The following is a 25,849-nucleotide window of genomic DNA, read 5'->3' as shown; positions in this document are numbered from 1 at the left end:
TCCAAGGATTCAACGACTCATGATGAAGCTGCAAAGATATGACTTTGAACTGATCTACACACCAGGCAAATACATAGTGTTAGCAGATGCACTATCCCGAGCACCCACAATGAGTCATGTGAGCTCTACTGAAGAAGACGTGGATGTTCATGTGAGTATGGTCACTGCTACGCTGCCCGTGTCAGACACAAAATCAAAGCAAATAGCAGAAGAAACAGTAAAATATACAGTATTACAAACAGTAATAGAGAACATTCATCATGGTTGGCCAAAAGGTTCCTGTCCAAAATATTTTCACATAAGGTCAGAATTGAGTGTCGCAAGTGGACTATTACTAAAACAGAACAGAATAGTCATTCCACAGGCTCTACGTCAAGACATGCTCAAAAGGATTCATGAGGGACACCTCGGAATTGAAAAATGCAAAAGGAGGGCAAGAGACACTGTTTATTGGCCTGGCATAAATAAGGACATTGAGAACATGATAGGCAAATGTGAGACATGTCAGAAACACCAAAACAAACAAGCAAAGGAACCAATGATAGTAGCTGACATACCAACAGCACCATGGCAAAAGGTTGGTATGGACCTTTTTCATTTAAATGGTAAAGACTATCTAATAGTGATTGACTACTATTCTAACTATCCTGAGATGGCGCTGCTCTCAAGCACCACAGCAAGCAGTGTCATAATGCATGTGAAATCCATCTTCGCCATACAGGGAATTCCCAGGATTGCCGTTAGCGACAATGGTCCGTGCTTGAACTGTAAGGAGTGGCAACAGTTTGTAGCACATTATGACTTTCAGCACATCACATCCAGTCCTTTGTATGCTCAGTCAAATGGTAAGGCAGAGAATGGTGTTCAAGTTCTCAAGCAGCTACTGAAGAAAGCGACAGAAAGCAAGTCTGATCCTTATCTCGCCCTGCTGAGCTACCAAGCCTCACCTTTAGACTGTGGTTCTTCACCTGCTGAACTACTAATGGGTCGCAAGTTGCACACCACGCTACCCTGCTGTGCAAAAGAACAGCAAAGTGAGGAACTGAGACAGAGACTTCAACTGTTAAAGCTGAAACAGAAATCATACTATGACAAGTCATCCAAAACTCTAAAACCATTGACAAGGGATGATGTTGTCAGGATTGAGGATCCAGATGCATGGAACAGGAAAGCTACAGTTCTTGAGGAAGTAGGACCAAGGTCATACACTGTTAGAACTGAGGAAGGACAGATTCTCAGGAGGAACCGCCGTTCCCTCCTAAAAACACAAGAGACTATTCAAGAGCAGATTGATGACAATGCCGCAACTGCATCTTGTCATTCACCGCCAGAACAATCTCATGAAGACACATCAGACTTACTCATGTTGAGAAGATCCACATGTGAAGTAAAAAAGCCTGATAGACTAAATCTTTGAGTACAATGTAAAGCTTTGAAAATGTGTTGACTGTTTTGAAAATGTTTATGTTTATAGAGCACTAACAAAAGTGTTACTGATATTATCTTTATTGTTTTCTTGAAAGTTGATTGATACTGATTTTGTTAAACCTCAAAGAAAGGGGGATGTAATGATCAATAACATGTCATTCTATAGTGGACACTAGGTGGAGCCGTAGAGCTGTGTAGAGCTGTATGTATAAGACTACACTACCCAGCTGTATGTATATTAAGACTACATTACCCATGAGGCACTAGGCTACCCACAAGGCAGCAGTCAAGATGGATGCCTCTACAGATACTGTACCTAGTCCACATGTGCTCAATAAAAGTGTCTAGCAAAAGCTAGCTGTGTTCATAATAAGAATGTCTATTTATTAATGAACATAAGAGTAAGTTCCACATTCTAACCACTCTCTGAGTAAAGAAATGTCTCCTTATTTCCCTATTGGATTTGTTAGTAACTATCTTGTATTTATGGCCCCTAGTTTTGGATTCTCCCACAAGTGGAAACATTCTCTCCACATCTACCTTGTCCAACCCAACTTCACTACTTTTGAATTCTATACCCCTAGGAATAAATCCCAGTGCTTTATTAGCATTTTTAATTGCTTTGCTGACCTGCGATGCTGCTTTTAATGATTTGTTCACCTGTATTCCTAGATCCCTTTGCTCTTCTCTCCCATTCAGTTTCTTATTTTCTAAGGTTGTAGGCGATGTTTCTATTTTCCTACCAAAGTGCATCACCTCACATATATCTATGTTAAAGTTCATTTGCCACTTAACTGCCCAGTCTGCAAGTTTTCTAATGTCGTCTTGTATTATGTTGCATTCTTCCTCAGTGTTAGCCATACCCACTAGTTTGGTATCAACTGCAAATTTTGATATTGAGTTACTTGTTCTTAAATCCAAATCCAATTAACTTTAGTTTCCAAATAAGATCATGATTGAAGATAACTTTTAAACAAATATTACGCAGCGAGTTATTATGATCTGGAATGCACTGCCTGAAAGGGTGGTGGAAGCAGACTCAATAATGGCTTTCAAAAGGGAATTGGATAAATACTTGAAGGGGATAAAATTGCCAGGCTATGGGGAAAGAGCAGAGTAGTGAGACTAATTCAAAGAGCTGGCACAGGCACGATGGGCCAAATGGCCTCATTCTGTGCTGTGTCATTCTATAAGAACATAAGAAATAGGAGCAGGAGTAGGCCAATCGGCCCCTCGAGCCTGCTCCGCCATTCAATAAGATCATGTCTGATCTGATCCTAACCGCCAATCTACTACCACAGAACCATCTCCTGAATCTAACAGAATTAGACACACGAAATAGGAGCAGGATCAGGGTACACGGCCCCTGGGCCCGCTCCGCTACCCACAGGGCCATGTCCGATCTGAACCTAGACTCATGTCCAAATTCCTGCCCGCTCCCCGTAACCCTTAATTCCCTTTACTTCTAGGAAACTGTCTATTTCTGTTTTAAATTTATGTAATGATGTAGCTTCTACAGCTTTTTGGGGCAGCATATTCCATGGACCTACCACCCTCTGAGTGAAGTAGTTCCTCCTCATCTCAGGTTTGAAAGAGCAGCCCCTTATTCTAAGACTATGCCCCCTAGTTCTAGTTTCACCCATCATCGGGAACATCCTCCCCGCATCCACCCGATCCAACCCCTTCACAATCTTATATGTTTCAATAAGATCGCCTCTCATTCTTCTGAACTCCAATGTAGAGTCCCAATCTACTCAACCTCTCCTCATATGTCCATCCTCTCATCCCCGGGATTAACCGAGTGAACCTTCTTTGTACTGACTCGAGAGCAAGTATGTCTTTTCTTAAGTATGGACACCAAAACTGTATGCAGTATTCCAGGTGCGGTCTCACCAATACCTTGTACAACTGAAGCAATACCTCCCTATTTTTATATTCTATCCCCCTAGCAATGAAAGCCAACATTCCATTGGCCTTCTTAATCACTTGCTGCACCTGCATACTAACCTTTTGAGTTTCGTGCACCAGGACCCCCAGATCCCTTTGTACTTCAGTACTTTCCAGTTTCTTGCCATTAAGATAATAACTTGCTCTACGATTTTTCCTGCCAAAGTGCATAACCTCACACTTTCCAGTATTGTATTCCATCTGCCAAATCTCTGCCCACTTACTTAGCCTGTCTATGTCCCCTTGCAGGTTTTTTATGTCCTCCTCACTCACTACTTTCCCTCCCGTCTTAGTATCATCTGCAAACTTTAATATGTTACACTCGGTCCCCTCCTCCAAATCGTTAATATAGATTGTAAAGAGTTGGGGACTATTATTCTATTTTCTCCCTCTTGTAGGTTCCCTCATAGGTCCGTTCCCCTGCCACCACTTCTCAACCCCAAAGTTAGGTTTAATGTCCTATTACTATATATGAACGGCGAAAGAGAAATAATTTCCATCTGAGGAACTCACCCAGCCAACTATTCAAGATTGTAGAAAATATCTTCAGTTTGCTGCTGTCATCCATTTCAATAAAGGATAGATAATTGAAATGGCGGGTGTATCGTGCAGTAATCGGGTTTCTTCCTCCACCCGGTGGCCCCATGGCACACACAAAGTTGATATCCATTAGTTGTCTAAAGCTTCCTGAAACAAGGGGCCATGTGCACAGTATAAGCAAAGCAATCTGATCCAAAATTACATCCAAATGGATTCCTACCGGGTTAAAGCTTACAGAGCTAAATCTGATCAGATTTGAACTTTTTTCCAAACTATCCCAGCTGCTCTTTCCAGAAAACCTCATGTCTTGTCTATCTTCAGCAGTGTATGCCAATCCATTTTACAAATACTTTTGCTGACTTTAAGGGGGCGATTTTAATCCACTTCACCGAGCGAGAATGGGGCAGGTGTGCAGTTAAAATCACCTCCAAAAACCTAGCACCCTGTTCCCACCTGCCCATGCTTTAACTGGGCCTTTTTTTAAGGCAGTCGAGGCTCCTGTCTGATTCATTCACACATGGAAATCGGAGTCCTATGATGTCATTAAGACCCCAATGGCATTTTGACCGCTGGCTGAGTGGGGCACCCGCTGTGGCTGCCCTGCTCAATAAAAAGAAACGGAGGCCCTAAAATGTAAGCTTAAAACTTTCCATTGTGGGGCTAGGAGGAGCAGAAGTGCTCGTCTGAGCCCCAAAGGAAAATTGGTCCTCTGCTGCCCCAAGCTGCACACCCTGCCCCCGACTTACCTGAGTGCCAACAGGTGGCCTTCAGGCCAACTGATGTTCATTGACTTGCTGGCAGCTGGCCGATGGATCGTAAATGAGGCCCAGGAGTTAAACTAGGCTGGGCTTCAAGTCCTAAAATTACATAGTATTTACAGCACAGAAACTGACCATTCGGCCCAACTGGTCTGTGCTGGTGTTTATGCTCCAAATGAGCCTCCTCCCACCTTACCTCATCTCACCCTAACAACATATCCTTCTTTTCCTTTCTCCCTCATGTGATTATGTAGCTTCCCCTTAAATGCATCTGTTCACCTCAACCACTCCATGTGGTAGCGAGTTCCACATTCTAACCACTCTCTAAGTAGTTGGTGTCGCTCTCACCTGCCCAAAACCCACTCCCAATTAAAGCCCCACCCCTTCCTAATAATGATCAGAATCTATGAAAATCTGGCTGGGTAGTATTCAACCACTGATGTGGTTGGGTTTGGTGGGCCGGGTCAATAATAGCATGCCCGTCCGCACCCCTGTCTCAAACCCACTCGCCTAGCAGGAGCTTGCGTGGGGAGAAGGGGATGGAAACTGCTGCGCAAAGGTCTAGTGGGAGATTGTAAGAGAAAGTGCCATTTAACTTTGTGGTCTTGCTGCCTGGTCTCCCTCTGAACCTCCGATCTGAGAGGCTCCCAAGTTACAAGGCCCACCAGCAAGTTCTTCAGACAACTCTGGAAATGTGCATCATTGGGATGAAACCACGAGGCGCAGAGCTCAGGAAAATTGATCAACTGTTGGAAATAATAAAGCAGCAGCAGGGTTAGCACCAACTCAACATTTTCCATAATTCTTTGAATGTTACATGGTTGACATATTGGCCGGGATTTTCTGCTCTGTGCCCCCCTGCCTGCCACTTCCAACTCATTTATTTTAATTTGCGGGAAACTGCAGGTTCAAGAGTGAGGAAGTGAAAAATCTTGGCCAGTGAGATTTTGCACTGTACAGAGTAGATAGAAGGACAAATACATGGAAGAACGGAAACATAAAGCCCCCGACATACCTATCAATTTCCTGTCATACCAGCCACGATGATCCATCCACTGCCGCAAGATTTCAATAGGAGGCTGGGCTCCATACGTCTCGAGAGCTGGCATATTCAGGTCATCAATGAAAAATATAAAATACTTTCCGAGTGGTGGTCCATACATACCTTTGCGCCTGACAACAAAAATCATAAACAATTAGGAACATGAATATTTTAGAACAGGACATAAACAAACACCATGGGGTGAATCTGGCCTAAAAAGTCAATGGAAAAGATAATCGGGTAGGGCTGCTGATTCGTTATCGCCTGTTTTGCACTGCCGCTGAAGAACAATTTCAAGTCCAATGTTCTAACACACTGTAACCATCAGAGGGAGGAAACCTTTATCACCCTCTCTGGGCTGTATTAGAGCTCAGCCAATGTTTCCTGATAACTGTTCCACATCAGAGAGAGGATGGCCTAGAAATTCGATGATGCTGCGGCATAGTGTCCAATATGGTGGGCAGCGTGTATGCGCACATTCCGTGCCGGAAGTACACTGCCTGCCATCTAGGGCCCCTGCCTGAACAGGCATTAGGTGCTTTGCATATCCCTGTTTGAGGCCACCTTTGTAAAATTGGACTGCGTTCAGGAAAACTAGCTCTCAGCCTAACCACGGAGCTTAAAGAGACCACTGCAGGTTGCCACCAAAGAGAGAAGTTTAAAAAAAAATACTTACCTGAATGTGGAGCCGCAGTGGAGCCGGGAGGTATGGAGTGTTCCTCCCAGCTCCACATTAAACCCTCGGGCTGCTGCTGGCCAGTGCTTGCAACCCCTCCCTCCCACCTTGTTCGCTGCCTGCCGCCCTCACCCGGTCACACTCCTCCCCCCTGATCGCTACCTCCCCTCGCCCGGTCGCTCCCCTCCTTCTCGATCATTTACCCCCCTCATTCAAGATCTACTTGAGGTATGCTGCCTTTTTTTTAATTCACTTATGGGATCTGGGCGTTGCTGGCAAGGCCAGCATTTATTGCCCATCTCTAGTTGCCCTTGAGAAGGTGGTGGTGAGTCACCTTCTTGAACCACTGCAGTCCGTGTGGTGAAGGTACTCCCACAGTGCTGTTAGGGAGGGAGTTTCAGGATTTTGACCCAGCGACGATGAAGGATCGGCGATATACTTCTAAGTCAGGATAGTGTGTGACTTGGAGGGGAACTTAGAGGTGGTGGTGTTCCCATGTGCCTGCTGCCCTTGACCTTCTAGGTGGAAGAGGTCGTGGGTTTGGGAGGTGTTGCCGAAGAGGACTTGGCGAGTTGCTGCAGTGCATCTTGTAGATGGTACACACTGCAGCCACGGTACGCCGGTGGTGGAGGGAGTGAATGTTTAAGGTGGTGGATGGGGTGCCAATCAAACGGGCTGCTTTGTCCTGGATGGTGTCGAGCTTCTTGAGTGTTGTTGCAGCTGCACTCATCCAGGCAACTGGAGAGTATTCCATCACACTCCTTACTTGTGCCTTGTAGATTGTGGAAAGACTTTGGGGAGTCAGGAGGTGAGACACTCGCCGCAGAATACCTAGCCTCTGACCTGCTCTTGTTGCCACAGTATTTATGGGGCTGGTCCAGTTAAGTTTCTGGTCAATGGTGACCCCCAGGATGTTGATGGTGGGGGATTCGGCGATGGTAATGGCGTTGAATGTCAAGGGGAGGTGGTTAGACTCTTGCTTGTTGGAGATAGTCATTGCCTGGCACTTCTGTGGCGCGAATGTTACTTGCCACTTATCAGCCCAAGCCTGAACGTCGTCCAGGTCTTGTTGCATGCGGGCATGGACTGCTTCATTATCTGAGGAGTTGTGAATGGTGCTGAACACTGTGCAGTCATCAGCGAACATCCCCATTTCTGACCTTATATTGGAGGGAAGGTCATTGATGAAGCAGCTGAAGATGGTTGGGCCTAGGATACTGCCCTGAGGAACTCCTGCAGTGATGTCCTGGGGCTGTGATGATTGACTTTCAATCACCACAACTATCTTCCTTTGTGCTAGGTATGACTCCAGCCGGTGGAGAGTTTTTCCCCTGATTCCCATTGACTTCAGTTTTACTAGGACTCCTTGATGCCACACTCTGTCAGATGCTGCTTTGATGTCAAGGGCAGTCACTCTCACCTCACCTCTGGAATTCAACTCCTTTATCCATGTTTGGACCAAGGCTGTAATGAGGTCTGGAGCCGAGTGGTCTTGGCGGAATCCAAATTGGGCATCAGTGAGCAGGTTATTGGTGAGTAAGTGCCGCTTGACAGCACTGTTGATGACACCTTCCATCACTTTGCTGATGAATGAGAGTAGACTGATGGGGCGGTAATTGGCCGGGTTGGATTTGTCCTGCTTTTTGTGGACAGGACATACCTAGGCAGTTTTCCACATTGTCGGATAGATGCCAGTGTTGTAGTGGTACTGGAACAGCTTGGCTGGAGGTGCGGCCAGTTCTGGAGCACAAGTCTTCAGCATGATAGCCGGGATGTTGTCAGGGCCCATAGCCTTTGCTGTATCCAGTGCGCTCAGCCGTTTCTTGATATCACATGGAGTGAATTGAATTGGCTGAAGACTGGCTTCTGTGATGGTGGGGACCTCGGGAGTAGGTCAATATAGATCATCCACTTGGCACTTCTGGCTGAAGATGGTTGCCTGAGACGCAACAGCCTGAAATTGAAATCCTCTTCACCGGCAAGCTGCCTGGGGATGCCCGGAAGGTGTCTGCAACTCATCGGTCTGATGTAAATGAGGCCTGAGGCCCAATATCCAGTGGGCCTTGAGTCTACCCATTCTGGCGCAGGGATCGACTTCTAGTCCGATATCTCCATCCCTGACCATTTCAAGGTCTCCTTTCTACAGACAGGCTGAGATAAGCTGGCCAATGTATTGACAAAGTATTGGTGTCATGACATCGACTGGGAATGGCCACACATGGACATGATGGCGCCAGGATGCCACTGCCAGTTAATGAACTGCTACCACCAGAATAGCATGCTCACTGACCTCACCAAGACTTTCAGCAGTCAGTTAAAAATGTGTTTTCCAGCCGGCCGGTCTTAAGAAATCTGTTCACCAGCTGCACAAGAGCCACCAGCAGGAGCTCATGGTCAACATCGAGTCAACATCATGCTCCTGATACTTGGAATTACCTTAATTGGTCACTTCTGCACCCTCTCAAGTGCAATATGCTTCCTATGATTAGGGGACAAGAAGTGAAACAAGATAAATTACATGAGCGACAATGGAAAATAGGTTGGTGTGTTAGAATTACATCACAATTGTAGGGGGTGGTGGTTGGGTGGCATGTGCGCCCAGTCAGTTAAGCCCCTGACTGTTTGTGGGCAGTTCAAATCGCTCCCACGCCCCTGGGTTCTAGACACCGGACTTAGGTACAGGCGGCGATACAGAAAGACTCGAGTAGACAGGTGGTTTGGATGTAAGAAAAGCAAGATTTTATTAAAATAGAAATTAACACAGTCTTACGAGAAGTTACTAGTATAAAATTACAGGCAAATACAAATAACTATACTTATACAGGGAATGGGGAACACACGGCACATCGAGGGAAAACAAACTATCTTAACAATCCCCTTATCCTTATCCCACCCCCTATACCTAACTAGATTAAGCTATGGGGGGCCAGAATTCATGCTCACCAATCCGAAATAAAGCCAACTGTTAACGAGTGCGAGTTTTGAGGTCTGGTCTTTGGTCCTTCTAGGTACCCCGTCGCCACGTGGTCTTCAGGGGCGTGGGGCTGGATCTGCTACTGCGACACACCTTCTCCCCTCCGCTGCCGTCGTCGTCTCGTCGCGATGGGTTCTCCTCTTCTTCTCCCTCGGGCGGTCGGCGGCCGCAACATTGTGCCTACAGGGCAGTTGGCAGTTTTAACTGCCTAGATTTTCCTACCCAAGCTTAAGAATGCCAGTCTATTCGTCATGGTGTGGCCATCTGCGTTTTCGCAGTGTTCAACAAGATGTTCATCTTCCCAAGTGCCAGCTTATAACTAGGCGCTTGGTCTTTATCGATATGTTTTTCGCTGCCCTGCTCTGCCCTTATCGAGTTGTTATCGTCTTCTTCATCTCTACTCGTCTCGTCTCGCCGGACTACTATACAAGTCCTGGGCTACCTGCTCAACTTCGTCTCGCCCCTTTCTGCGGCCTGGGCGTCCTGGATGGCTATGGACTTGGGTCTTGTTCCCCTCCCCTGCTGTTGGTATGGTGTAACTGGTTACTGAAAATCTGCTACGGGGAGAGAACCCGCCACGAGGCCAGGGCACGAGTGCGAGCGGCAGCCCAAGAGGCCGGAGCCACGAGAGCAGGGACCAGGGCAAGAGCAAGTGAGCAAGAGAGCAGAGAGAGATTGCTACCCGGGGCCTGCAGTTATACTCCTTACGATAGCCCCTTATCTGCGCGCCAAATCAGGTTAGTTCATTGTTCCAATTTTGGCGGGCTAGTTTAAATAATTGTAGCAATCTAAACTAACTGTTTTTAGATGGCCGTTTATCACACCTAATGGCCTGATGTCTGAGCTGTATTGTTATTAATGCATCCTAATCGGCCTGTCCAGCCTCGATGGCTTCCTTGAGCTGTTCCCGATTATATATGCAAACAACTTGATGGCCTCAAGTATAGGCCTAACTGGTTTTGATCGGTCTATGATCTGGCTTAATGCATATTCAAAGTTCTGTCTGCTTTTCCACAGAAACTGCATTTTAGGTTTCGATTTCCCCAAAAGCTGCTTGTGCCACAGAGTCCAAGCTTTTAAAATCTTGCAGGCTTTTGGTCACGAGGTGCGGACGCCATCTTTGGGTACCCTTTTTAAAATGTCCATGCAGGGTCCCTTTTATTAATAATAAAACCTTTGGGGGAAATGTGGACATTTTGCGAATCTTACACTGACTGATACATAATTCAACATACAATGATGGGCATAATTGTAATGCAGTGAAATATAATGCTTGGATCAGGTACACACTTATTCAAAGACAATGCATTCATCCTCAGTACTCTGAAGGTGGTGCTGCCAAAAAATATTGGAAAATCTAACTAGGGTTTCTAACATCCAGTTGGTGGTCTATGGTTTTAGAAGCTATCACTTGTCTGAAGGATCACTGGGCTGTCAGAAGCTGCTGAACTCTTCCAGCTCTATAGCACTGACAGCTGCTTACCCACAAACTCACCTCTTATCGAGTTTACTGTCAATGAAGTCCTGTGTTTGATTAGCAGATGTACGAGCTGAAAATATCAGAAAATGAGAGATGTAATCGGGAGCCATCTTTTTAAGAAGCTTGTCAGAGACAGTGAGGGTCTTTCCAGTTCCTGTTGGCCCAATGCACAGCGCCTTGTGGGGAGAGACAAAACAGTACAGTCTTCAATCTGTTGATTAGGAATACTGATAATATAGGCTAGAAATTACTCTCTGTGTGATATTAGCATAGGAATGTTTAATTTATTTAACAGAGGCAGTAGCAATAACACAAACTCAATCAGGATAATTTCTAGGCTTCTTTCTTTTATTGAAAGGCGGCACAGAAACTAGTATCACATGAAGGTCTGAAGAAGCTCCTTTGATTAAAAACTAGACCTAGTAACTAACTTTGCAAGTTCACAGGTACATTTATATCTTCCATATCTTGAGGCTACGTCAATTGAAAATGTCAGAACTGAGATTAATAGGTTTCTGTTAAGTGAGGTTATTAAGGGCTATGGAACCAAGATGGAGTTAATATACAGATCAGCCATGATCTAATTGAATGATGGAACAGGCTCGAGGGGCTGAATGGCCTACTCCTGTTCCTATGTTCCTACAATATACCAAAACAGTCGCTGGGACCTTCCACTCTGCCAGGGGCGTAAAATATGAGATCGGCCGCCGGTTATACCCCCGCCAAAGCTGATAGCTCTGCTCAGTGTGTCTGTGCACACAAATGTTACAATTCAGATGTTGCACTTCAAGGCATCACACTTTGATACAGATGCAAAGCAATCTTACAATGCTGGGTGCTCCTCGGCTCCAGCCTGAAACTGTCTAGCACACTCTAATCTGCAAATTTGCCTGACCAGACAATTAAACCTTGAGCGACCTCCAGATTTTTTTACCCATCGTAATTAAGACTTTCTAGCTTTAAAGAGACATTCTAGCTTTAACACAGCTTCACCTCAACAGCATAATATTTTGTGCATTACATAGTATAATACTTCTCCAATTTACTGTGAGCAATGACGAGGGAGATCTGTGACAAGTTTTGAGACAAGTGCGTTATGCTTTTGATGTATAAAACACCAACAAATCACAATTAGGCATCCTTTGTAAAACTAGACTAAATGAAGCTGGTATTTTCTGACTTTGATGTAACCTAACTTCTCCCCAAGGAGAGAGGCTGAGTAGCTGCCAATCTAAAAAAATACTTGCATCAGCAACTAGTTTGTTATGATATCAGGATGTCCCTATTTAGACTATTTTCCCGCATGAATTACCTGAGTAATAGCCTTAATATAGGACAAACCAGATTATAGCTAAACATGTCTGTAGTGTATGTACTTTGCAGAAGGAACTATATTCTGCAGCCCCTGTATACTGCAGTACCAGTAGTGACCACCCCTGTATATAAGCCTGTGTAGTAACTTTGCATAGTAGTTCCAGTTTTGTCTCCACTCAGTAAACACCTGTTGTAACCTACTCCTGCAGTCCGTGTCTCAATTACACACGGACATAATACTGGCGACGAGCAGATCTGAACTTACCTACAGTTCTGCACCACCTCATGGGGATCCATCCCTGAAGCGAAGTTGTTGGAGGTCGAGGCCAGAAGGAAGAAAGAAAAAAACAAACAGAAGAAACTGGCGTCGACCGTGGACAGCCGCCTCTGATTCATCGGAGTTGAAGATTTGCAGGAGAGGCAGTCGAGAGCGGGGCTTGGTTATACTGTCTATGGTGTTCCAGCTAATCGGGCTGGTGGCAGGTAGTACACTGATCTTTCCTGGGCTGCGGCGGGCTAGGGCTCGATCGGGTGGCTTTTCAACGGGGCCGAGCAGCGTTGTCGGGAAGAGGAGAGAGAGAGAGAGAGGGTGGAGCACACAGGGCGCAGCCGGTGCTACGAAGCCGGGCAGCGTACAGACCCGAGAAGAGGGAGGAAAGTGTCCCGTAGGGTTTGATCTGACGAAGGGAAAATAAAAGAAATCAGAAGCGCAGAAAGCCGCGAGGAGCTGCAGTTTGCCACGGGGACCGCGGGGAGCAGCGTTAGCAGCAGCGCGGGGGGGAAGTGCGCGAAGACCATAGGGCGTCGCCATCAAGGCATAAAAACGCCAGCAACAGCGCTAGCAGCAGCGGAGAAGACAGAAAGCGCGGGAGGCGCCATCTTAATCCAGCGGGGAAGAAGGCAAAGCGCGGGAGGCGCCATTTTGTTAAATCGGGGAAGAAGGCAAAGCGCAGGAGGCGCCATCTTAGATTTCCAAGATGCCGAAGACTGGCAATATCACTGCCTTCGATAATGCAATAGAAGACTGGACCACGTATGTGGAAAGAGTCGAAGTATCTTGCAAGGCAAATGAAGTAGCCGATGAGAAAAAGGCATCAGTACCACTAAACTTAATGGGCGCAAGAACGTACGGCCTATTGCGGAACCTGATCACTCCAGCCAAACCGATGGCGAAGAGTTTTAACGAAATTGTTGATAGCCTACAGGAACACCTAAATCCTACACCGCTGCTGATAGCAGAAAGATTTAAATTCCACAGGAGAAATCAGCATAAAGATGAGAGCAATGCTGATTACCTCACAGAACTATGCAAGCTATCAAAGCGCTGCCAGTTCGGAGCAGGACTGACAGACACTCTACGGGACAAATTTGTCTGTGGACTCCTGAGTGAAGGAACCCAGAAGAGGTTACTCTCAGAGAAAGAGCTGACGCTGGATAAGGCTTTCAGCTTGGCAGTATCGCATGAAGCAGCAGCAAGGGGAGCTGCGGAAATACAGCAAAAGCCACAGGAATACGGCACCCATGAAATGACACGGGGATTTGAAAAATGTTATCGCTGCGGCAGAACAACCCATGACCAGAAGGACTGCTGGTCCAAGGACAAAATATGCAGGCAATGCGGAAAGATGGGACACATTGCACGAGTTTGCAGGTCTGGAAAGAAGACTAACAACAACAAAAAGGCTACTAAGGAACAGTACAGGAAAGTACAAAAGATGATGGACAGTAGTTCCGAAGACCAGAAGAGCGATAGTGAATCCGGGAACAAGAGACTAAGCTGTCTCAAACTTCACAACGTAATCGCGAAAGAGGATCACCGAACCATTTGGGTCACCCTCACGATAGCAGGGTCCCAAGTTAAAATGGAATTGGATACAGGATCAGCCCTGACCATCATGAATCGACGAGACTACGAGCGGCTATTCTCACATATACCCTTGAAAGAGACATCCATTGTCTTGACGACGTATGCAGGGCAGAAAGTATACCCCAGAGGGAAAATAAGGGTGCCTGTCGAATACAACGGCAAAGAAATACAGAAATTGTATCTGTACATACTGCAAGATGGTGGACCACCATTATTGGGATGTGAATGGATCAGAAAGATAAGTTTAGACTGGCACTCCATTCAGGCACTGACTGTGGTTGGTAAAAAGGATGACGACGTCACACCTGGACGATTGTCAAAAATCTTAGCTAACGCTAAAGAGGTATTTCATCAAGAACTGGGAACTCTTAAAGGCGTAACCGCCTCGATAAAAATAGAAGAGAATGCAATCCCCAAGTTTTTCAAAGCAAGACCGGTAACGTATGCAATTCGCCCAGCTGTCGAGGCAGAGCTGGAGAATCTGGAGAATGCAGGTGTGTTATCTAAGGTAGACTGGAGCGAGTGGGCGACACCCATCGTTCCTGCCATGAAAAAAATGTTAAACAATAAGTCTGAGGAGCCAAGGAAGGTTTGCATCTGTGGGGACTTCAAGGTGACGGTGAACCCAGTCCTTCACACAGTACAGTATCCTCTTCCGAGGATAGAAGATATTTTCGCCTCACTATCTGGAGGGAAGCGTTTTACAAAAATTGACCTAGCACAAGCATATTTGCAGATGGAGGTTGAAGAATCCTCGAGGAAGTATCTCACAATAAACACTCACAAAGGTCTTTACCAGTATAATCGACTGGTATTCGGAGTAGCATCAGCTCCAGCGATATGGCAAAGAGCAATGGAACAAGTCCTGCAAGGGATTCCGGGGACCCAGTGTTACTTGGACGACATCCTAGTGACAGGTGAAAATGACAGTGAACACCTTGCCAACCTAGAGCAGGTGCTCACTAGACTAAGAGAACATGGGCTACGAGCCAATCGCCCCAAGTGCGAGTTTTTTAAGAAACAGATATTGTATTGTGGCCACGCGATTGATGAAGAGGGGTTACATAAGTTCCCTGACAAAATTGAAGCGGTAGTTAAGGCTCCAGCGCCTGAAAATGTGTCGCAACTGAGGTCATTCCTAGGATTGGTGAATTACTACCATAAGTTTTTGCCGAATTTGTCCACAATTCTGCACCCACTGAACGCCCTACTACAAACTGGAGTAGCTTGGAAATGGAGCGATGAATGTAAGCGGGCCTTTCAGAAGAGTAAAGACCTAATCACTTCAAGAGAAGTATTGGCTCACTACAACCCATCACTACCGATAAGACTGGCGTGTGATGCGTCTCCCTACGGCATTGGAGCGGTACTGTCACATAAACTCCTTGATGGTTCAGAGAGGCCGATAGCTTTTGCGTCACGCTCGTTAACTTCAGCCGAACGTAATTACGCCCAGATTGACAGAGAGGCCCTCAGCCTGGTGTGGGGGGTGAAGAAGTTCAATCACTACCTGCACGGTCAGAAATTTACTCTACTAACTGATCATCAACCTCTTGTCTCCATTTTCAACCCTAAGAAGGGCGTCCCGATAATGACAGCACAACGGCTACAGAGGTGGTCCCTTTTCCTAGGGGCACACCAATATGACATCGAGTACAAAGGAACTAAACAGCATGGGAATGCTGATGGATTGTCACGCCTACCGTTGCCGACGGTGGAAGAAGCACCTGCAGTGGATCCTGTGGAGATATTCCACTCGACCATAGTCGAATGTCTACCTGTGACGAATGCAAACATAGAAAAGGAAACACGAAATGACCCGACACTCTCCAGGGTCTATGATTTAATGGTGAAGGGATGGCCAGCACATGGCGAACCACTGTTGCTAGCATTCTCGCCGAGAAGAGAACAGCTGTCAGTGTGCAGAGGAACCTTGATGTGTGGATCCAGAGTAGTAATTCCACCCAAATTGAAGGGTAGAGTGCTCAATGAGCTTCATGAGGGTCATCTGGGAGGGGTAAAAATGAAGAACTTAGCCAGAGCGTTTGTGTGGTGGCCGGGAATCGATAGAGAAATCGAAGAGATGACCAAGAGCTGTACAGGATGCCAGAATGTCCAAAACGCCCCACCACAAGCCCCTCTACATCCATGGGAGTGGCCCTCATCTGCATGGCAAAGGGTGCACATTGATTTTGCTGGTCCATTTATGGACTCGATGTTTTTAATTGCGGTGGATGCACATTCAAAGTGGCCAGAGGTAATAAAAATGTCCTCAACCACCACAGAAAAAACTATCACAGTCTTACGAACCATATTCGCCAGAAATGGGCTGCCTGAACAGATTTGCTCCGACAATGGACCACAGTTTGTGTCTGAAGAGTTCCGGAGGTTCTTAAAGAACAATGGTGTTAAGCATTACACATCCGCCCCATATCATCCAGCCACCAATGGATTGGCTGAGAGGTTCGTTCAAACATTCAAGAAGGCTATCAAGGCAATGTGTAATGAAGACATACCCCTACAACACAAGGTGGATAACTTCTTGTTTGCCTACCGGAATGCGACACATGCGGTTACCAACCAAACTCCAGCCATGATGTTCTTCAATCGAAGACTACAATGCCGCTTGGATTTGGTTAAGCCAAACATCAGAAGAGATGTGGAGAACAGGCAGTTTCAGAATATGAATGAAAGGCCGACCAGGAGTTTTAAGATAGGTCAACCAGTTTTGGCCCGGGACTACCACACAGAGAAATGGCAGCCAGGAACGAACTGCACACGGCAAGGACCCCTAATGTATACCGTGGATGTTGGAGAGAGCATTGTAAGACGCCATGCTGACCAGATTCTAGAGTCACTGGAAAACGTCAATTCCACACCACGATCCGATACACCTGGTGATGAAACCGAAGTACCAATTGCATCTACCTCAGAATCGGTGATATTGGAAGCAGACGAACCAAACAACGACGTTGATCCCGAATCAACTTTGCCAGAAGAACCTGATACCCCAAAGAGGCGTTATCCAGACAGAATCAGGAAGCCTCCTCAAAGACTGAACTTATAATTGCTTAACTTCAGCTAATGTATCTAGCAACTGTAATTGTAAATATGTTATTTAATTATTAATCGAATGTTATGTACTGTTTAGCTAAAAGGGGAGGAATTGTATTGTATGTACTTTGCAGAAGGGACTATATTCTGCAGCCCCTGTATACTGCAGTACCAGTAGTGACCACCCCTGTATATAAGCCTGTGTAGTAACTTTGCATAGTAGTTCCAGTTTTGTCTCCACTCAGTAAACACCTGTTGTAACCTACTCCTGCAGTCCGTGTCTCAATTACACACGGACATAATAATGTCAACTGTGCTCCATCCCAACTACCCATAAGCAATTTCCCGTTTGATCAGCTAGTATTATCTTAAGAGTTCTAGTCCATCCATTTGTCACTGAAGTCCCATTTTTGCGGTTTTGATTGTTAACTGAAATGAATTGGCATTGTAGCCTTTGGTAACTTATCTGAAATCAGAATAAAGATAGTAATTTAAATTTTTTGTTGATAGTTAATTTGCCTAAAAGGAGTGGCCAAGTTTTTTAAAATTCATTGTGGGATGTGGGCGTTGCTGCCAAGACCAGCATTTATTGCCCATCCCTAATTGCCATTGAGAAAGTGGTGGTGAGCCGCCTTTTTGAACCGCTACAGTCCTTGTGGTGAAGGTACTCCCACAATGTTGTTAGGGAGGGAGTTCCAGGATTTTGACCCAGTGACGATGAAGGAATGGCGATATATTTCCAAGTCAGGATGGTGCGTAACTTGGAGGGGAACTTGCAGGTGATGGTGTTCCCATGCGCCTGCTGCCCTTGTCCTTCTAGGTGGTAAAGGCCATGGGTTTGGGAGATGCTGCCGAAGAAGCCTTGGCCAGTTGCTGCAGTGCATCTTGTAGATGGTACACACTGCATTCACGGTGCGCCAGTGGTGGAGGAAGTGAATGTTTAAGATGGTGAATGGGGTGCCAATCAAGTGAGCTGCTTTGTCCTGGATGGTGTCAAGCTTCTTGAGTGTTGTTGGAGCTGCACTCATCCAGGCAAGTGGAGAGTGTTCCATCACACTTCTGACTTGTGCCTTGTAGATGGTGGAAAAACTTTGGGGAGTCAGAAGGTGAGACACTCACCACAGAATACCTAGCTTCTGACCTGCTCCTGTTGCCACAGTATTTATGTGGCTGGTCCAGTTAAGTTTCTGGTCAATGGTGACCCTCAGGACATTGATGGTGGGGTATTCGGCGATGGTAATGCCGTTGAATGTTGGGGAAGGTGGTTAGATTCTCACTTGTTGGAGATAGTCACTGCCTGGCACTTGTGTGGTGCGAGTGTTACTTGCCACTTATCAGCCCAAGCCTGAATGTCGTCCCAGTCTTGCTGCATGCGGACATGGACTGCTTCATTTTCTGAGGAGTTGTGAATGGAACTGAACACTGTGCAGTCATCAGCGAACATCCCCATTTCTGACCTTATGATGGATGGAAGTTCATTAATGAAGCAACTGAATATGGTTGGGTCTAGGACACTGCCCTGAGGAACTCCTGCAGTGACATCCTGGGGCTGAGATGATTGACCTCCAACAACCACAACCATCTTCCTTTGTGTTAGGTATGACTCCAACCAGTGGAGAGTTTTCCCCGATTCCCTTTGACTTCAACTTTACTAGGGCTCCTTGATGTCAAACTTGGTCAAATGTGCCTTGATGTCAAGGGCAGTCACTCTCACCTCACCTCTGGAATTCAGCTTTTTTCCATGTTTGGAACAAGGCTGTAATGAGATCTGGAGCCGAGTGGTCCTGGTGGAACCCAAACTGAGTATCGGTGAGCAAGTGCTGCTTGATAGCACTGTCAATGACACCTTCCATCACTTTGCTGATGATTGAGAGTAGACTGCTGAGGCGGTAATTGGCCGGATTGGATTTGTCCTGCTTTTTGTGGACAGGACATAGTTGGGTAGTTTTCCACATTGTCGGGTAGATGCCAGTGTTGTAGCTGTACTGGAACAGCTTGGCTAGAGACGCAGCTAGTTCTGGATACAAGTTTTCAGCACGATAGCCGGGATGTTGTCGGGGCGCATAGCCTTTGCTCTATCCAGTGCGCTCAGCCGTTTCTTGATATCACATGGAGTGAATCGAATTGTCTGAAGATTGGCTTCTGTGATGGTGGTGAGGCCGAGAGGGATCATCCACTTGACACTTCTGGCTGAAGATGGCTGCAAACGCTTCAGCCTTGTCTTTGGCACTTGTGTGCTGGGCTCCGTCATCATTGAGGATGGGGGTATTCATGAAGCCGCCTCCTCCTCCTGTTAGTTGTTTAATTGTCCACCACCATTCATAACTGGATGTGACAGGGCTGCAGAGCTTTGATCTGATCTGTTGATTGTGGGAATTGCTTAGCTCCGTCTATAGCATGCTGCTTCCGCTGTTTAGCATGCATATAGTCCTGTGTTGCAGCTACCCCAGGTTGGCACCTCATTTTTAGGTACGTCTGGTGCTGCTCCTGGCATGCTCTTCTGTACTCATTAAACCATGGTTGGCCCCCTGGCTTGATGGTCGTGGTAGAGTGAGGAATATGCCAGGCCATGAGGTTGCAGATTGTGGTGGAATACAATTCTGCTGCTGCTGATGGCCCATCGCACCTCATGGATGCCTAGTCTTGAGCTGCTAGATCGGTTCTGAATCTACCCCATTTAGCATGGTGATAGTGCCACACAACACGATGGAGGGTGTCCTTGAAAATGGGATTTCGTTTCCACAAAGACTGTGCGGTGGTCACTACTACCAATGCTGTCATGGACAGATGCATCTGTGACAGGTAGATTGGTGAGGACGAAGTCAAGTAGGTTTTTCCCTTGTGTTAGTTCTCTCATCACCTGCTGCAGGCCCAGTCTGGCGGCTATGTTCTTCAGGACTCGGCCAGCTCGGTTAGTAGTGGTGCTACCGAGCCATTTTTGGTGATGGATATTGAAGTCCCCCACCCAGCGTACATTCTGTGCCCTTGCTACCTTCAATGGTGTCCCACATGGAGGAATACTGATTCGTCAGCTGAGGGAGGGCGGTAGGTGGTAATCAGCAGGAGGCTTCCTTGCCCATGCTTGGCCTGAAGCCATTAGACTTCATGGGGTCCAGAGTCAATGTTGAGGACTCCCAGGGTCACTCCCTCCCGGCTGTATACCACTGTGCCGCTACCTCTGCTGGGTCTGTCCTGATGCTGGGACAGGACATACCCAGGAATGGGGATGGTGATTGTGGAGTCTGGGACATTGGCTGAAAGGTATAATTCTGTGAGTATGACTATGTCAGGCTGTTGCTTGACTAGTCTGTGGGACAGCTCTCCCAATTTTGGCACAATTCCCCCAGATGTTAGTGTGGAGGACTTTGCCGGGTCGACTGGGCTGGGTGCTGTTGTCGTGTCCAAAGCCGGTGCCTAGGTCGATGCCGGGTGGTCCGTCCGGGTTTATTCTTATTATTGTTTCTCGTAGCGGTTTGTTACAACTGAGTGGCTTGCTATTTCAGAGGGCAGTTAAGAGTCAACCACATTGCTGTGGGTCTGGAGTCACATATAGGCCAGACCAGGTAAGGACGGCAGATTTCCTTTCCTAAAGGACATTAGTGAACCAAATGAGTTTTTACAACAATCCGGTAGTTTCATGGTCACCATTACTGATACTAGCTTTTTATTCCAGATTTATTTAATTGAATTTAAATTCCCCAGCTGCCGTGCTGGGATTTGAACTCGCGTTGCCAGGTCTTTAGTCCAGGCCTGTGGATTACTAGTCCAGTAACTTAACCACTATGCTGCTGTTCCCTACGTCTTGTCTTGTACAACCCAGGTGTGCCGATTCCTGGGCAGATCGGCAACGCTAGGTTTCTACATCATTTATGCCTGATGCGCGCTTTCAATGAGCCTGAGAATGAGCTCAGGAGGATCTCACCTGTAATAAACAGGTGATACCTCATTTTGGCTTATGGTTAATTCAATTCGAGACTCCAATTCTTAAGGAAGGTTGTAACAGCAGGCCTGGTGGCGCAGATGTGTGTGAAATGCCCGACTAACTGTTCTTCACACGCACCCCAATCACAATATGTGCTGCCAGAAAGAAGCAGTGTGATCAACATCCTCCACAGCTTGATAGGATATACCAGCCACGGCGCTACCAACTATATCTTCAGGCCTTGCCACATTTTCCTTACAATGATCATGAGTAAATGTCACCATTGGCTCTAGCTCAGCAGACAGTCAATGCGGACTGTGCTGTCTGCCACAAGGAAACTGGCAGGGGGCTGGTACAGCCAAACACAGTCAGTTGGGCTGTCCAACTTGGTGCAATGCTGATCTATGAAGATGGTGCGATGAAAATCTACGGTGATGGTGGAATGCTGACCTATGGGGATGATGCAATGCTGACCTATGTGGATGGTGCAATGCTGACATTTGGCAGTGGTGCCGTACTCCTTGTAAGCATTTCATGTAGTACCAACTCCATTTTAGAAGCCATGCAACAGGGGGTTGGGGGTTAAGCTGCTCCGTCGCTTACCTACAGACTCATAGGTTTCCTTTTTCCTTTATATTTGCTTGTCAATTCTTAGCCCTGTACCCCTTCCGCCTTGGCAAAGGGTGGCAATGGACGGACACTATTTTTGAGTTTTTTACAAAAGCTGCAAGTATTTATGTCCTGTTGTGCCTCTTCCATTGAACTGAAGAATTCCTTTAAATTTCATCTACACAGAGTTTTCAGCTCTCACCACTAGTGTGCGCACAGCTAAGCCAAATAAGTGCTGTCAGCGTATTACTATTCTGGTGAGATTTACATTTTAACCATTTCTAACTGACTGGCAGCAATAAATGAAAAATGGATCACAGAGAAACTTAAATGCATCTGTGCCGACTACAAATTGGCCAGGGACTCGTTTCATGCACGACCTTATAGTTAGTGAAAGTCGGTGAAAGCCCAGTGTCTAACCCACTGAACCATCATAACATTTAAAACTCAAATTTCACAGATCTCATGAATACTCTTGCAGTAGGAGCACTGCTCCTAGCTTTAGCCAGGAGTCTTCGTGCTCTTTCATATTCATCATTGTCTGATTTTTTGGCCCATGGAACATGGTACAGACTCAAAAATATCAACAGAAAGTGCTGGAAACACTCAGCAAGTCAGGCAGCATTGAGGAGAGAGAAACAGAGTCAACGTTTTGGGTCGAACCCTTCGTCAGAACTGGAAAAGGTTAGGGAAGAGAGGTTTTTAAGCAGGGGCAGGGAAGAGGGGAGGAAAGAACAAAGGGAAGGTCTGTGATAGGATGGAAGGCAGGAGAAATTGACTGACAAAATGGATGATAGTGCAAGGCAAAAGGAGAGGTAATGGGACAAGTTAAGAAACAAAAGATGGCTCTAGATGATGTTTGAATGATGATGGCAGCAAAATTAACAGCTACCATGTGAGGAAACAAGAGGAAAAAAACTTAATTCTCTGCTCCACTCCCACTCTGATTTCTCCGTCCTCGGCCTCTTACACTGTTCCAACGAAGCTCAACGTAAGCTCGAGGAACAGCACCTCATCTTTCGATTAGGCATTTTACAGCCTTCTGGACTCAACATCGAGTTCAACAATTTCAGACCATAAATTGGCCCCTGTATTTCTTTATATTTTTTTTTCTCTTGTTTCCTTCGATAAGGTACCCCATAATAGACTGATGAACAAGGTCAGAGAATGCAGAGTCAGGGGGCAAGTAGCAGAATGGATTGCTGGCTGGCTTTAGAACAGAAAGCAGAGAGTACGAGTAAAGGGTAGCTATTCAGAGTTGCAGAAGGTGAGTAGTGGTGTTCCACAAGGATCAGTGCTGGGACCACTGCTGTTCACAATTTACATTAACGATTTAGGCTTTGGAATCAAAAACACAATTTCTAAATTTGCGGATGACACCAAATTGGGGGGGGGGGGTTTGTCAATACTGAGGAGGACTGCAACAAATTACAGGACGACATTAATAAATTTGCAGAATGGGCATATAAATGGCAAATGAAGTTCAACACAGATAAATGTTAGGTTGTTGAGATACCGCGGCAAACGTGGGAGTCGAGACCAGAGCTAGTAAATCAGAACAGCTTTTTATTTCAGCCTCATGGCAAAACAGGAACTGGAAGAGACCGCGCCTGACTTAAATACTCCCCAGACAGGAAGTGCTCCCGGCAGCCTGTCCCTGTGGGAAACAAGTTGCTGGAGGAAAGGGCCCCCGGTTGGGGGCGTCTGCTTAAACTGTCCGTACCGCCGTGAGCGGATTGTGTCCAGTGGTGGCGTGTCGCCACAGAGCTCCCCCCAGAATCCGCTTAGGAGGAGTGGACGAGTCGTGAGGGTGGTCTGATGGTTCTGCCGCAGCGGCTCTGCGTGATCGCCGGTCTAGTTGTCGGGGCCTGGCGGTTCGCCGCCGGCTATGCTGGCTTGCTGGCGGGACGGCCTCTAGTTGGAGGCCGGGCCACGGGGACCTGTTCCCCTGGTTCTGTGTGTGCTGGTTTGAGCCGGTCGATGGAGACTGTCTCGACCCTGTCGCCGAGTCGCAGCTTGAAGACCTTGTCCCTGGTTTGTAGTACTTCGTACGGTCCGTCGTACGGGGGTCGCAGGGGTCCGCGGTGCGCGTCGTGTCGCACGAAGACGAAGCGCGCCTGCTGTAAATTTGGCGGAACGTGAGGTGCGAGTTCGCCGTGTCGGTTGACTGGGAGTGGGGCGAACTGCTGAGCGGAAGAGAAAAAGTTGAGCCGCTGCTGGTCGGCCGACCAAAGCGTGGTAGCCTCCGGAAGGAATTCGCCTGGGACGCGCAGCGGTTGTCCGTAGACTAACTCCGCTGCCAAGGACTGGAGGTCTTCTTTGACCGCGGTGCGTAGGCCTAGTAGTACCCACGGTAGGCGGTCAGTCCAGGTACTGTCCCGCAGGCTGGCGCGGAGTGAGGCCTTGAGTGACCGGTGGAAGCGTTCACAAAGCCCGTTGGCCTGCGGGTGGTATGCCGTGGTTCGGTGGAGCGTCACACCGAGGTTGCGTGCTGTGGCCGTCCAGAGTTCGGAGGTGAACTGGGCGCCTCTGTCAGAGGTTATGTCGGCCGGTACGCCGAACCTCGCTACCCAGGTGTTAACGAACGCCCTGGCGATGTCGGCTGTGGTGGTGGAGGTCAGCGGCACTGCCTCAGGCCAGCGTGTGTAGCGGTCGACCATCGTGAGGAGATAAGTCTGGCCTTGCGATGGCGGCAGGGGCCCGACGATGTCGACGTGTACGTGGTCGAAGCGGCGGCTGGGTACCTCGAAGTCTCCCAGGGGTGCTTTTGTATGCCGTTGTACCTTAGCCCGTTGGCAGGCGAGGCAGGAGGTGGCCCAAGTCCGAACATCTCTGCTGAGGCCGCGCCAGACGAAACGCTGGGAGAGGAGTTTGACGGACGCGCGGGAACCCGGGTGGGACAGCCCGTGGAGTGCGTCGAAGACGCGGCGGCGCCAGGTTTCAGGGACGACCGGCCTGGGTTGGCTGAGTGTGATGTCGCAAGTAACTGCCGTGGCTTCGGGCCCGTGCGCGACCTTGGCTAGGCGTAGCCCTGGCAGGCTGGTAGCCGCCGAGAGGAGGTCTGGGTCCGTGAGCTGGGCCGCTGCTAGTTGCGCGTAGTCGACCGCGAGGTGATTCACGCAGATGGCGGGACGGGAAAGGCAGTCGGCGACAACGTTGTCTCTACCGGAGACATGCTGGATGTCCGTGGTAAACTCGGACACGGCCGCGAGCTGGCGTTGCTGCCGAGCGGACCAGGGTTCGGTGTGCTTGGCCATCGCGTATGTGAGTGGCTTGTGATCCACGTACGCGGTGAAGGGGCGGCCTTCCAGGAGGAACCTGAAATGGCGGACCGACAGGTGGAGCGCGAGAAGCTCGCGGTCGAAAGTGGAGTATTTGACCTCCGGGGGGCGCAGTTGGCGGCTGTAGAAGGCAAGTGGCTGCCACGCGCCATTAACCCACTGCTCGAACACGGCCCCGACCGCGTGGTCGGAGGCGTCGATGGTGAGCGCGACCCGGGCGTCGGTCCTCGGGTGCGCGAGCAGAGTGGCGTCGGCGAGCGCGTTTTTGGTGGCATCGAAGACGGCTGACGTGTCAGTGGTCCAGGCTACGGCCATCTTGCCGGATTTACCTCGGAGGGAGTCGTATAAGGGCTTCATGAGGGCTGCAGCTCTGGGGATGAACCTGTTGTAGAAGTTCACCATCCCGAGGAACTCCTGGAGGCCCTTGATGGTTGTGGGGCGGGGGAACTGCTGGACGGCCTGCACCTTGTTGGGCAGGGGGACGGCCCCAGCAGGGGTGATGTGGTGACCGAGAAAATCGATCTCGGTTAGGCCGAATTGGCACTTCGCCGGGCTGAGGATGAGCCCATGTTGGGCTAGGCGCCCGAACAGGACGCGAAGGTGTTCGAGGTGTTCCTGTTTGGAGGAGCTGGCCACGAGAATGTCATCTAGATAGACGAATAGGAAGTTCAGGTCCCGCAGGACCGAGTCCATAAGGCGCTGGAAAGCCTGGGCTGCATTCTTGAGGCCGAAGGGCATCCTCAGGAACTCGAACAGGCCGAATGGGGTGATGACGGCCGTTTTGGGGATGTCCGCGGGGTGTACGGGGACTTGGTGGTAACCGCGCACCAGGTCAACTTTGGAAAAGACGGTTCGTCCGGCCAGTCGGGCCGAGAAGTCCTGGATGTGAGGCACCGGGTATCGGTCAGGGGTGGTGGTGTGCTGGGCCCCTGTGTCGCACAGAAATCGGCGGTTGGT

At 48.0% G+C, this 25,849-nt stretch overlaps 1 protein-coding gene across 1 annotated transcript in view; it reads right to left on the bottom strand.

Annotated features, from left to right (window-relative positions):
• Positions 1–25,849, bottom strand: part of dnah1 (dynein, axonemal, heavy chain 1) — a 971,783-nt gene that overhangs the window by 525,444 nt on the left and 420,490 nt on the right. The window contains exons 43-45 of the mRNA XM_085999976.1: positions 10,861–11,021; positions 5,689–5,846; positions 3,889–4,062 (exon numbers count right to left, since the gene is read on the bottom strand). Coding sequence (XP_085856102.1) covers positions 3,889–4,062; positions 5,689–5,846; positions 10,861–11,021 — 493 coding nt within the window. The remainder of the gene's footprint in view (positions 1–3,888; positions 4,063–5,688; positions 5,847–10,860; positions 11,022–25,849) is intronic.

This window comes from Somniosus microcephalus, chromosome 11 (genome assembly GCF_052327205.1).
Source record: "Somniosus microcephalus isolate GS21.2 chromosome 11, FLI_Smic_1.0, whole genome shotgun sequence".
Taxonomy (NCBI): Eukaryota; Metazoa; Chordata; class Chondrichthyes; order Squaliformes; family Somniosidae; genus Somniosus; species Somniosus microcephalus.
This window is presented reverse-complemented; position numbering and strand designations above follow the sequence as displayed.